This window comes from Phyllobates terribilis, unplaced genomic scaffold (assembly GCF_046119375.1).
Source record: "Phyllobates terribilis strain yellow unplaced genomic scaffold, ASM4611937v1 Scaffold_11__3_contigs__length_659146591, whole genome shotgun sequence".
Taxonomy (NCBI): Eukaryota; Metazoa; Chordata; class Amphibia; order Anura; family Dendrobatidae; genus Phyllobates; species Phyllobates terribilis.
The window spans coordinates 462345958-462360242 of record NW_027362771.1 but is presented as its reverse complement, the minus strand read 5'-3'; the positions used below and the strand labels follow the sequence as shown (position 1 = coordinate 462360242).

Genomic DNA, 14285 nt, shown 5'->3' with positions numbered 1-14285 from the left:
GCGGGCAGATTAAGGCCCTCTCTGACCTTTCATCCGGCCCCCAGGCAGATTCCCGGGGACCGCAGTACTTGGGCCTGCAGTTGTGTTTTGACTGCCATCAGCCCTTTACTTTCTTCTTGCTCTGTGAGCACGTGCACTAACTGTTCACGAATGAACGCTGAGGCACGTGCAATGAAATATTACGTCCTGACACCAGTGCCAGCGTCAGGATGTACTTTGTGGGCGGAATTAGCGCACAATTTGTACAGCCCCTGAAGGACGGTATAAATATCCAAATGGCTCTTGGCAGAAAAAAAGTTCCCCACCCCTGTTGTAGATATATATTAAAGGGGTTTTCCAGTGACAACAACTTAACAGAAAGGATAAAAAGTTGTATGAGCGCTGCCTGGTCTCCATCAGACACCTGTGCCAAATAGGTCAACCATTGAGACGTTCACTTGTCAGGCCTCCTCCCATCATGTATTGGGGTCAATAAGTACAGACCCCTCAGGCACCTTTTATATTAAATATGGGGCTCTCTTTCCCATATGTCACTTTAAACTATAAGGTGTATTGGTGTGTGGTTTGAGAAAGGAGTACAGTATGTCCTTAGGGAATATTTCTTGAGCTGTACTCTGATGTTTCTTATGACCTAACAATACGTACATAAAGATTCTTCCATACGTGAAATAGAGGAGTTATCACACAAAAACATTAATTGCTGGGAAAGATGATAAATGTAGAAGAGTTGGGGCTCCAGCTCTAGGACCTCTGACAATTACAAGAACAGAAATCCATGGTCCCAAAAATGACTAAAAAAAAAACGACTAGAAAAAAGGCAAAATATGGAGGATAAAAAAAATCTGTATTTATGTTCCTGCAGCAAATCAGGCCCGTTTATTCCTAATTTATGTCCATAAAGAGGAACAGCATCTACGCAGCCAACCCTCTATGTACAATGGAGAGACAATAGTGAGGAGCCTTGTAGGCGGATTGCCATTATACAGCATGTTGGGATGGATACTATTAGAAGTGTATGGCACAAGATTGGTCGGGTGAGAGCCCATGTGTTAGCAGTTATCGTGAGGAGGATTGCCATCTAGTTTCTTCAAGAAGAGAGTTATATAGACTGACCTGACCGAGTATTGACAGCTCTAAGATCCATTTATTTATTTAAGAAAGAATTCATTAGAAAAAAAATATGAGAAAATGGAAATGCCAAAAAAATATCCACTTCTAACATTTATTTTTAATGGCCGTTCACATTTGAGTCCGCTGTTTTCTCTCTATGTGACTGATGCATTAAGGGCCTGTAAAGTATATAATTTCTCTCGCTGTATATTTTCGCAGCCTCTCATCTCTCCCGTGAAACCAGTATTCCCCACGCTCACATTTTTTCCGCTCTTGAGTCGGTGCTGTTTTGCTAACTGCTGGTACTCTTCTACAGCCCAGGGTTTCCTAACTAAAGATGGTTATTGATGTACTGCTGTTTTAGTGCACTCGGAGAATCAATAAACTACGGCATACGACTGTTTGTAAGGAATTTCCCACAATGCCTTGGAAAATCTGACAGAGTTAAATTGCTATACATTCATACACCGTAAACCTTGCTCAGCAGGACAGAGGCCGTGTGCCCGGCTGGAAATGGTTAGGATTTGCCTCCCCCTGCTGGCAATTTACAATAATGCATCCACTGAAGGGTTTCTTAAACCCAAATGTCCCGTACTTAAATACATTAAAGCACCCCCACTACTATGACCATGTAATACTGAACAGGGTGAAATGGGTCCCTCCTGTATGCCCTCAAGGTACGGAGATTACATATTGAGAACATTGGCTACGGAGTACTGAAAAATATATATACATACTAAAAAAAACAAACAAACACATTTTTACTTTCTACAATTGTCTTTCAAGTCATTAGGCCAATAAGATACTGCATCAGTAAATTTAATATACCCGGATCAGCTGTTTGAGCATTACATTCACTCCATCCCTCAGTTATTACCTCACCACTTGCATTTTATTAGTGGAGAGAGTCACAGCCTGAACGACCTGAAGAAAGGTGCTCAGTCGGGTTATTAACAAGTTTCGATATTTACAAAGGGGAAAATATTGGAAGCCTTGGACTCCCAAAACGGAATGAAAGAAAAAAAAAAAAGAAAAATGTCATGCTGTAGAGTTGGCCCAATGAACCCAAGAATATTTTCCCTTGATAGAACCGTGTGGATAAAATCTTACATGGTCATATAGTGAATCTCGCGTCCATTACATAGACTTTTTTTTGGAAGAGTCAGAGGTTTCCTTCCTGCGATATCAATGGTGGAGCTTCAGTCCATAGAGTTGCTGAACGAATTGAGAACTTGTTTGAAAGCTTAGACCCAACACAAACACAAAGCCAAGGAAATTACCTTAGAAACACCGAGCTTTTTCCGCGATGTCCATCTCTGCAGCAAAAAACAGACAAGGGAAGTAAGAAACAAGCTTCAAGTGAATAAAGAGGATTAGACAAATTCTGCATTTGATTCCAAGCTTTGTCCAGTGCTCGTTAATCTGACCTTCGGGTACACTCTCATTACAGATGGTTTTCAACATCAATAGACTTGGGTATTAATTTTCACATCACAGTTCTGTGACACGTGGCCGCATCGAGAAGTCAGTCGGTACAGTTACACAGCGGCCCAGAGAAGAGTGGGGACTTCCCAAACTAGATTGTAGGAATTAATACATCAATGCAGGGCCTAGACCTGTACAAGGGAGCAAATAAGACCCCAATAAGAGTACAGCTCATAGTGGACCAGGACACAGCTGTAGACCTGGGCGGTGGGGTTTTGTATGTAGGAGTATTGCCACCTATGTTATTGAAGTAATGGTAATAATGAGGGGATAATGGTGCACATGGTAGGTTTCTGCCCTGTGCTTGTCCTATGTAATGTATGTATCCGGTGTTTGTTGCACTTCCCTGATGTATGTGGTGTAATTGTGGTACAACACTCGTAACTTAGTGGGGGGCTTATACACTAATCTTGTACAGTAGCCCAATGCTCTTAATTCCAGGCCCTGTGTAAATTGCATCCTTTGAGCACTTAAAAAAAAAACCTTATTAAAAAAGTAGCTTTTCAGGATGACCTGACCACATTTCAATAACATGAAACCTAACTTCTGGTAAAGCCCTGTGGTTGGCTCAGATCCTTCCGAGGGTGAGGCGGTCTAATAAAAGCTTCTAGGCAGTGGTCACATCAGTGCATATTGGTATATTGGTCAAAACATTGTAGCATAGTTGTCCATTTACATATAAAACCTAACGTGCAAAGATACTACGAGAAAAATCATTGAAGGAATGAGATTTAGTGCAAAAATTATTGGAGCAAGTTGCATTACTTTAAAAGGTGAAGTTCCCATGATAAGTATTTGGGAGCTTTTGATGTTGCACATTTTCTGCACCTATTCACTTACTTGCATTTTTCTTTCCATTGAGTTTTTATTGCGCTTTTCACGCTACGGTTTCCCTTTTCGGCACATCGGGTTTTAAATAAAGAAGCTTTGTTTATGATACTTCTGATATTTGGCTATGCCCAAACTTTATCAAAAAGAGATATGTGGATTACAGTCAGTTTTAGAGAAGTTCCATATTTAATGCAAATTCTATGGGGAAAATCTGCAAATAAAACGCAGTGTACCCACAAGACAAATTGACAGGTGGATTTTATGCATTATTGAGCTTTTTCATGCAGCGAAAATACACAGCGTCAAAAACTCATTGTGGAAACTTCATTTAAGTATAGATGGGGTTTATACAGCTACACTACAAGTCTTAGGCCACCTGACAACTCCCCACTTCTAACAGGTTTGAGTCTAGACCACTGCTGCAAAAGATAGTTTAGGTGAACAAAAATATTTTACTTTGCCCGTGCGACAATAGAGGAGAAAACTACTTACATTCTTTGAGTCCCTCAACCTGATGGAAAGACTGATATCTGCCACAATCACACCCATGTCTTGCTCCAAGCTGTTAGGATCTTCCAACCGGAACACTTTTTCTGCAGTCCTACAAGGAAAAAATAAATATATATAGGAGGACAAGTAATCAGTAAATACCTGTATTTCACACGGAAAGTTGTTTGATCATCTGAACAGCGAGGAGTTTCTGCATCAGTTACATTGGAATACCAGAACGCTTCACGCTTCATCGCTCAAAAAACAACTTTCACATTATTCTGACATATTGCAGCTCGGTAAGCTGTATTGACAATCCTAATGAAATCCCAATAGTGTGTCATTATTCAGGTCCAAGACACAGCACAAGCTGCCGACCATAAGAGGAGCCAAAAAGGTATTTACAAGAGGCGCTGTCAGCACTCTAATGGATGGGGAAAAAAGAAAAAGTGAAATTCTCATCTCTTAGAGATAGATTGCGAGCTTCTTGTATTGTATGTCGTCATCAATCAAGGAGAAGAATTACAGCAAATGCCGATCTATAAAGTTATCTGACGAGGTACCATAAAGGGCTCGGGTCATCAATCTCGTTTCAGAGTTCGGGTGTAAAATTGTTTGTACGCAACTTTTTGTACCACTAGCAGTTGTGCAAAAAATTTTGCAACTTTTGGAGTTTTACCACAGCCCCTTCAACTTTTTTAAAAGTGGGTTGGGCTTTCTCAGGAGGGTGTGTGGGCTACCACGGCCAACAAAATCATAAATGGCGTACGTTGCAACAGACCTGGTTATAGCTGAATGGTGCGTCATATAAAGAGACGCACACCTCTTACTGAATTTGCTCCATTTTACTCCAGTGCACTCTTCATCAAGACTGGAGCACAAAATCTCATTCTTGATGAATAAGGGCAGAGTACAACATTAAGTGAAGCTATTAAAGGGAATCCGTCAGCAGCATTTCACCCCCCAAACTATTTATATGCACAAGTAGCACTTTCAAAAACAAATTCAGCAATACATTTACATGGTTAGTTCATTCCTCCATTACCAAGAAATCAGTGTTTGAATTGATATGCAAATGAGGCTGAAGAGCTGTAGATCTGAAGCCTCCATCACTCCAGCTCTATTCCCCATCCAGAGCCGCCACCTCCTGCTTGGCTGACTGCTTTTTTGCTTGAAGTCACATAGCCAAGATGCCAAATCAAGCATGAGGTCAAGCAGAAGGAGGCTGCACTGGGTGGGAAATAGAGCTGGAGTGACAGCGGTTTCAGATCTACAGCTTCATATGCACACCAATTCAAACGCTAATTTCTTAATAACACAAATGAACTGGCCATGTAAAATGGTTTTGTTTGACTAGTCTTTTTAAATATACATATACATGGTTTGCTGAGTGAAATCATATTGACACATTCCCTTTAAAAAGTAACCAGTTTGGAAAATAATCAGTAAGAAGATATACTAGGGGTAAACAAAAACACTCCATTCAATTAAAAGGAAGGATGCAAATTGCCATCCAAATTTAAAAAGGAGACGTTTTGGTTAGTCAGAAGTCTTCCTAAAGGCCCATTTATACTGGACAAATTTGGCTTCTGAAAGAGGACCTTTCACCAAATTTTTGATGTAGAACTAGACACAGGATACAATAGTGGCTGAAGAGCGAAATAAATTATTTATTACTTTGCAATTTAATAAGTAATTATTTAGCATCTAAATCAGAAAAAAAAGGTTACGTCTAAGTTGTATTATCGGTTTTCTCCGGGGCCTGTACTTATTGTCCCTGTATGATACTGACCAATCATATGCACATAACACTCGAAGGAAAGGAGATCACAACTCTACCAAAACTTAGAGCAGATTTTGTCATTGTGTTAGATGTAATGATACATCTCTGATCTCCAGGTCTAACCTGCAGCATGAGTCAGTGTGGAGGAAGCGCAGTGCAGCTGATTTTAGCTGTGTCACATTACAAACTTCTATCAGCTCTCCTGATTAACAAGTGTGTCAGTAATCACACATCTCTGCTGTGCTCAAGCAATTTGTAATCAGTCTGTAGTAAGATCATAGCAAGGAGTCATTACAGGAAAGGACACCCTGCTCTGCTCTGACTGCAGTGATTACATGTTGGGCACAACAAACATAAGTGTGATTACTGACATCTTTGGACAGTGTGGGGGGGGAGGAGAGAAGACCAAGCTATGAAAGGAGGAGAGCTGATAGAAGGGTTTATAATGTGACACAACTAAACTCAGCTGAACTGCCCCTCCACTGCACACTGACTGAAGCAGGAGGTTAGACCAGGAGATCACAGCTGTAGTATTACATCTCTCACACTGCGAACTCTGCTCTAAACTATGGTGGGACGTGTTCTCTCCTTAGAGTGTTGCTGCCTGCTTATGATTGGTCACAATCATACAGGGGGAAATAATACACAGCCCAAGTGAAAACAATTGGCAAAAAAAATTAACCTCATTAGTCACCAAATACTTTAATTGCCAATATATCCGCAATGGAGAGGTGAAATTAAAAAACAAACACATTTTGTTCCACTCTGCAGCCACTATTACATCATTTGTCTAGTTCAACATAAAAAAAAAAAAAGGTGGTAAAAAGTCTTCTTTAACTGTATACAAGTTGATTGGTGCTCATTTAATGGCTCGTTCACATGGGTGTGGCGACGTTCTAATTATTTTTACACTGTCCAACTTTCTGATCACCAATCACCCAGCAAATGACCTGGTCTCTTCAAAAGGGCCAATAATAAAAGTGTTCTTATGAATGATTATTTGCCAACTATCAATTATTTTATTTCTCCCACTGAGAACAATTTTGTAGTCATTTTATTTTTGCTAGCCATTAAAAAGGTATCATAAGTGATTTAATAAAGCAAGCTTTTAAGACTGCTTGGGTCACTTCATCAGGATATAAAAAAAGTATCTTAAGAAACACAAATACATAATATAATATTAAAATATACACACAAAAAAAAAAATAATAAAGTAGTGATATGTGAAAATTTAATAGAAAAAAAGGAATAAAACTCAGGTTTTAAAGATAAAATGCACATACTTATTCAGTTCTAGCTCTTGAAGATCCAGAAATGCAGATCCCATGAAGTCATCGGTTGTCAAGTCTCGGTCATAAACCTGTAAGTATAACATTGATTTTAAATCAGTTTCCAAAAATAAATGCTACCATTCATAGCTCGACTGAGCATCCAATCACCTTTATATGCAGCTTCTGCTCAAGATTTTGGATAGGCAACACAATTTTCTCATCCCACACCGGATTCAGGTTTTTATAGATGACTTTGCTTTTGTACAAGGTCTTCTTATTTAGTTTGAACTTTACATAAGGATCACTGGTACCTAAACAAATGGAGGAATATTACAGATTATAAGAACATCCCACCAGGGATCAACACAGATGTACACGTCTCAGGGACCACTAGTCATAGGCCACTGACACCAGAGATCAGGATTTTATTTTTTACAGCACGGTGAAATTTACAATTGAAGGCGCTGTTCACACTAGCGATCAAAAAGTACGTAGGTTAATAAGCAAGAGTCCAACATATTTTCATCAGTGCAGATCATTGAGGTCTATGCAAAAAAAAACTATCACAATAGAAACCACAGTAACAGTGAACACCACATGTAATTGCCATTAACGAAGCACTGCACACAAAACGGATTCACAAAAGTGTTGTAGAAAGAAAAACTTTCAGAATAGTGTTTTAATAAGCTGTCGAAAAGCTACTTTTATTTCTATATGGCAGCTCTGTACTCCAAGTACTTAATTATGCGAAAATTAGGATTAAAAGTAACACAAAATTTAAATAATAAAAATTAATAAAATAACATAATATAATAATACCACCACCGACAATTACAGAAGTACATTGGAAAAAATATATATAAAAAAATAAATAAATAAAGAACCCTTTACAGTAAACTAATTACCCCATCTCCTAATGCGGCGTCTTGGATCCAGACTTACAATCGCTTAGATATATTTATTAAATTAAAAAGAAGGAAGAAAGAAGAGGAAACAGTGGGAAAATCTCAAATAAAAAGAGGGCTTTAATTAAATGAGATTGCTACTCTGGGATCAGGACTTCATGCCTGTCAGCTTACTCTCAAAATAAACATCTCAAAAGTAGGCCTCCATGGTGTCACTTTCTCACAGGCAATGCATGCTGGGTAATCCCCAGGCATCTTGACAGCTACATAATGTTCACACTGCTTGACGGGTGAATGGCGGCCCTCGCGTGAAACAAAATATTAATGTCTGGAATTAATAGAAGAAGGGGCATTGATTTACAAAGCAAGAACGAGGAAATGTGTCAGGTTAGCACGGTGTTAATTGTTGGAGAGAATAATTGGGGAGGAACACACAAAGCTGCTGCATTTCACCATATTGTCTTTCTGTCGGGCACAGTAACATCTCAACTAGCTGCTTTTGGGAGGCATGAAGCTCAGCCTGCACACAGATTAGATCAATGACAGCCCATCACCCGGGTGCCAGGAGAGCGGCACCATGACGAGGCACCAGGCAGGCCCACATCTGCAAACATTAACAACTAATTAAAAATATTTAGGAATCAATATATACACAATGGTGAGTGCGCGAGTGTTTAACAGCAGAACGTTCCCTTTATACACTGTGTGCAGAATTATTAGGCAAGTTGTATTTTAGAGGATTATTTTTATTATTGATCAACAACTATGTTCTCAATCAACCCAAAAGACTCATAAATATCCAAGCTTAATATTTTTGGAAGTTGGAGTGGGTTTTTTTTAGATTTGGCTATCTTAGGAGGATATCTGTTTGTGCAGGTAACTATTACTGCGCAGAATTATTAGGCAACTTAATAAAAAACAAATATAATCCCATCTCACTTGTTTATTTTCACCAGGTAAACCAATATCAGTGCACAAAATTTAGAAATAAACATTTCTGACATGCAAAAACAAAAACCAAACAAATGAGTGATCAATAATAGCCACCTTTCTTTATGATGACACTCAACAGCCCTCCATCCATAGATTCTATCAGTTGCTTGATCTGTTTTCGATCAACATTGCGTGCAGCAGCCACCACAGCCTCCCAGACACTGTTCCGAGAGGTGTACTGTTTTCCCTCCCTGTAGATCTCACATTTTATGATGGACCACAGGTTCTCTATGGGGTTCAGATCAGGTGAACAAGGGGACCATGGCATTATTTTTTCTTCTTTTAGACCTTTACTGGCCAGCCACGCTGTGGAGTAGTTGGATGCATGTGATGGAACATTGTCCTGCATAAAAATCATGTTTTTCTTGAACGATACCGACTTCTTCCTGTACCACTGCTTGAAGAAGTTGTCTTCCAGAAACTGGCAGTAGGTCTGGGAGTTGAGCTTCACTCCATCCTTAACCCGAAAAGGTCCCACAAGTTCATCTTTGATTATACCAGCCCATACCAGTACCCCACCTCCACCTTACTGGCATCGGAGTGGAGCTCTCTGCCCTTTACTGATCCAGCCTCTGGCCCATCAAGAGTCACTCTCATTTCATCAGTCCATAAAACCTTTGAAAAATCAGTCTTAAGATATTTCTTGGCCCATTCTTGACGTTTTATCTTATGTTTCTTGTTCAAAGGTGGTCGTTTTTCAGCCTTACTTACCTTGGCCATGTCCCTGAGTATCGCACACTTTGTGCTTTTTGATACTGCAGTAACGTTGCAGCTCTGAAATATGGCAAAACTGGTGGCGAATGGCATCTTGGCAGCTTCATGCTTGATTTTCCTCAATTCATGGGCAGTTATTTTGCGCCTTTTTTGGCCAACAAGCTTCTTGCGACCCTGTTGGCTATTTGCCATGAAACGCTTGATTGTTCGGTGATCACGCTTCAAAAGTTTGGAAATTTCAAGATTGCTGGATCCCTCTGCAAGACATCTCACAATTTTGGACTTTTCAGAGCGCGTCAAATCTCTCTTCGGACTCATTTTGCCAAAGGAAAGGAAGTTGCCTAATAATTAAGCACACCTTATATAGGGTGTTGATGTCATTAGTCAACACCCCTCCTCATTACAAAGATGCACATCACCAGAGTCACTTAATTGGTAGTTGGCTCTCAAGCCTATGCAGCTTGGAGTAGGACAACATGTATAAAAAGTATCAAAGTGATCAAAATACTCATTTGCCTAATAATTCTGCACACCGTGTATTGAGCACTAGAGATTTGGAAACATTCACCCTCCCCTGGTCCAGCAGCCATCTTATTGCTCCGTGGCAGCCAGACCAGGGCAGTGAGAACTTTCTCGGCCATCATTAGACTGCCAGCATCCAGGGTCGCCAAGTTGATTTTTTTATTCTTTCTGGACAGCTCACTAAGAAATCACGGACAGACAATATTTTCTACGGATACATTGGAAACCATGATAAATCATTATAAGTGATACATGTCCGCAGCCCAGAATTCTGATACGAGACACCAGTTGCCTTCGGTGTGAACAGTAAAATGCTGATAATTACAGTCAATGTAATCTGTATAAAGTTTCTTCAGCCTCAAAAATGTAACTTTTTTTTTTTTTTTTTTTTTTTTTTTTTTTACGGACAGGATAAAAAGTGCCCTATTTTTATGGACTGTCCTGTAATTTCTTGACGATTGGCAACCCTGCCGGCAACAGACACCTCTTGCAATTACTAAGCCCCCCAACGATGACACACTGCAGATCCTATCGACTTACGCTGGGTGCATACCATCTCTTCCATATTGGAATATGGGTGGATAAGGGACTGATCCATGATATGGACACTGCTCTCCTATAACTGGGTCCTTTAGTTTTTGTCATGGCGTCTAGCATGCTGCACTTTTTTTTTCTGTAATGACTACATGGTTAAATTTATTTTTAACAAATGGTGAAGGACAAAGATAGTGGTCTGCGCTGCCGTACTAGATTCAAGAAATCCATAGGAAGTGATGAGGGATGATGCGGTTTATTCTCAACACGTTTCAAAATTGAACCAAACTTCTTCAGGAGAGCCACAGTGTTAAAGTTTATTATTACTTGCTTATATAGCGCCATGATATTTCACGGCGCTGTACAGACATCACTATCATTAGATTCTTACACTTAGGAGGAGACAGGGAGCAACTGGGGAAACCCACACAAACACGGGAAGAACATACAAACGCTTTGCAGATGTTGTCCTTGGTGGGATTTGAACCCAGGTTCCCAAAGCTGCAAGTCTGCAGTGCTAATCGGTTAGTGAAAAACAAAAAAATAAAGTGAATAAAATTGGTCTGAGCGCCGCCCATGTTAAGTCAGTTTTCTTTCCACAAATCGCACCCAGACTGAAAATATGGTTATGTTAAGGTAGCTCATCAGTGACAAGAGCCTCCTAAGAAAGCCCCAATGCAGATGTGAATCTAGCTTTAATGAGACCCCCTTTGTTTTTTTGGGGTTTTTACAACGTATAGCGCTCCAAGTTTGAGGACAGGTGATAAAGGGATTGTTCCACCTGATCAAGTTAAAGGATGGGGAGAGAAAAGCCATAAACTACATTCAAAGGGCTAGAGTAAAGAAAAAAAATGCCTGCCTCCATTACTGCAAAAACCGTGACATGTAGAAAATAAAAAGCTTTGATCGAAAAAAAAACAAAAACCCTCCTTTAGGCTATGTGCCCACGTTGCATTTATGAAGCAGAAAATTTCTGCTGCATAAATGCAAGTCCTCTCCCGGAAAAACGCATGCGGAATTCCGCACGCGTTTATCGCGCATTTTTCGCGCGTTTATCACGCGTTTTCCACATGCGGAATTGCCTTGCGTTTTTTATGCATTGGACAAAGGCAATTCCGCTTGCGGAAACGCAAAATTAAATGACATGCTGCGGATTTTTGAACGCAGCATAAACGCTGCGGAAATATCCGCAGCATGTGCATAGAACTTGCGGAATCCCATTGGGGACCATGGGGTGCGGATATACATGCGTTTTTCAAGCGTTTACGCTGCGGAAATTCCGCAGCATATACGCTTGAAAAATGCTACGTGGGCACACAGCCTAAGTCTCTGTAGACTTTAGGGAAATGCGCATGATCTGACTCATGTTTCAGCTTTTAGCTACTCTTGAGCAATCAGGGCGCACACCTCGTTTGTTTAGACAACACAGATGCATATACAAATAAAATGGGGCAAAAACTAGCACCCATGAATCACAGTAGGTTTGGCATAAAAGGTGTTAATTGCCAACATTAAAATTAAATATTTTTAGTATTTCAAAAAGTAGAGATATTTAGCACATTTCTACTTTTTTATACACATTTTCCATGCCAAAATAACATAATAACCAGCGCCCACCTACACAATGTGTTGCATATCAATGAAAAAAAAAACCCGCAGAATATAGCAGACACAAAAGAGCCTCTGATTTACTTGTTACTGACAAAAGAGAAAAAAAAAGGGGGTCAGTAATAAAAATACTGCAGGGAACAGTGGGAAAACATAGAGCTCAACTTTCTGGTCTTTTACAGTAGTAATGGATTAGAATTAAAGCACAGCACAATGCTGAACATCAAAGTCTCCCTGCAGAGATAAGCCCAATTCATTTAGTTCCACTATGAAATGGATGTCTCAATTCTTCATCACTTCATTACCCCCTGCAGTCGCCACTTTTACAGAGTGCTGAATCAGATGGGTGGATAAGGCTAAATTAATGTTGATGGCGCCTTTTGATCTGTGAAGAAGCTATAAAGATGCAGTACCACACAAGAGCACGCACACAAGGGAACAAATACATGGGGAGTGACAATGGTAAGGTCTTTCTACAAAGGGGATTTTACAGGCTAAAATAAAAATTCTGCACTCACTAGGAGATTGCAGACTGCCGAATGATGAGTGCATGTGAGGTGCAAAGTACACTATTCTGCTGTATGCCCCGAGAGAGTGGGAGGTCATGTGCCAACTAGTCTCAATAGCAAGATAAGACTAGTCGGTATGTGATTGCAAGTGTATCCAGAGCATATAAGGGAGTCATGACAGTGTGCTCATTGCAACGGTCACGATTCAGCAGATTAAGAGAAGTCACCCCCCAAAATTTGATGACTTATATAGTCATATAGGAGAATTAATTTCTTTTTTTTATTTATTTTAAATTTCCTATGCAAATAGTGTGAGCTCCAGCCCTCGCAATAGTAGAGAGCAGCAGCTATAATGAGGAGAGAGGGATGAGCGTGTGCCCACACCGACACTGATAAAAAAAAGGTGACATGCACTTGGCACCTGCAGTATCAGTGTGCAAGGGCAGGGCCAGGGATTCAATTCAGGCAGCACTCCGTCCGCTCGCTCATGGCAAGCAAGCGCTTTCTAACAGAAGTACATAGTATGGGGACTGGAGGGGCAGAACAGTGCACGGGGCTCCTGGCCATGCCAGAGGTTTAACACTTCTCCCTCATTTGCATAAGAAAAATAAGTTTCTGGGAAAAAAAACTCAACAACTATAAAGTAAAAACTATACTACAGGGATGATTTTTTATAGGGGCTAAAATCTCTTACAGTCACTCCAAAACTCAATTAAAACTACTTATACACACCATCTTTAAAATGTTACACATTTTAAATCACCCCCCCCCCCCCCCATGTCATTATACTGACGGCTTGCAAAGGCTGAAGCGGCTAAAAAAAGCTCCAAAAAATGAACATATGAATTCAGACGTCAACACGACTTGCTGCTCATGTTCATTAATTGTAGCACTTTTAAACACTTTAGGTGGAATTTGCCTGAACCAGATGTTGTGAGCACACTCAACTGGAGTGCAGCTTCAAGGGAAAGGTCATGCAATCTCACGTAGCTCCTCATAACAGAACCAGGTATACAGTCCCCCACCCAATGCGGCCCGATGTCTATGCCCCATCCCCAGTAGCTGCAGCGCCTCTTCTTAAAACATACACGTGAGAAGGAAACAGAGCAGCGGCCTGGATTTTCCTAGACCATGAATCCTATATAAGGCCAGTCAAACAAGTAAGCACTTCCAAAAAGCCAAGAAAGGCCAAAAATAAAAATGGGAAGCCAAACTGCCCATATAGGAATTAAGTGATAAACGTTATTAGAATACAAAGTATATAAGATAGGTTAAAATCGTTAGAGAATATGACAACAGAAATCCTTTTGCTTCAAGACCAGAAGATAACGCGAAAAGCACGTGGAGGTTTTGGTCCCATATTCTCCAGGCCTCATTATACTATTCAGAGTTTACAGTATTTATCATTCATGTTTACTATAAGTATTGACCACTAGAGGGCAACAATGTTATGTCTTCCACCTTACTGTAAATTACGAGCTCACGTGAATTGACTTGTAGTAATACTTGCATTGCATCTTCTCGGTGCTCT

The 14285-nt window shown here is 40.2% G+C and overlaps 1 protein-coding gene across 1 annotated transcript in view; it reads right to left on the bottom strand.

The window, feature by feature from the left end:
- Nucleotides 1-14285, bottom strand: part of MCTP2 (multiple C2 and transmembrane domain containing 2) — a 196719-nt gene that overhangs the window by 89262 nt on the left and 93172 nt on the right. Inside the window, exons 5-8 of the mRNA XM_073653317.1 lie at nt 7138-7280; nt 6982-7058; nt 3919-4027; nt 2391-2426 (exon numbers count right to left, since the gene is read on the bottom strand). Of these exons, the coding sequence (XP_073509418.1) occupies nt 2391-2426; nt 3919-4027; nt 6982-7058; nt 7138-7280 (365 nt within the window). The remainder of the gene's footprint in view (nt 1-2390; nt 2427-3918; nt 4028-6981; nt 7059-7137; nt 7281-14285) is intronic.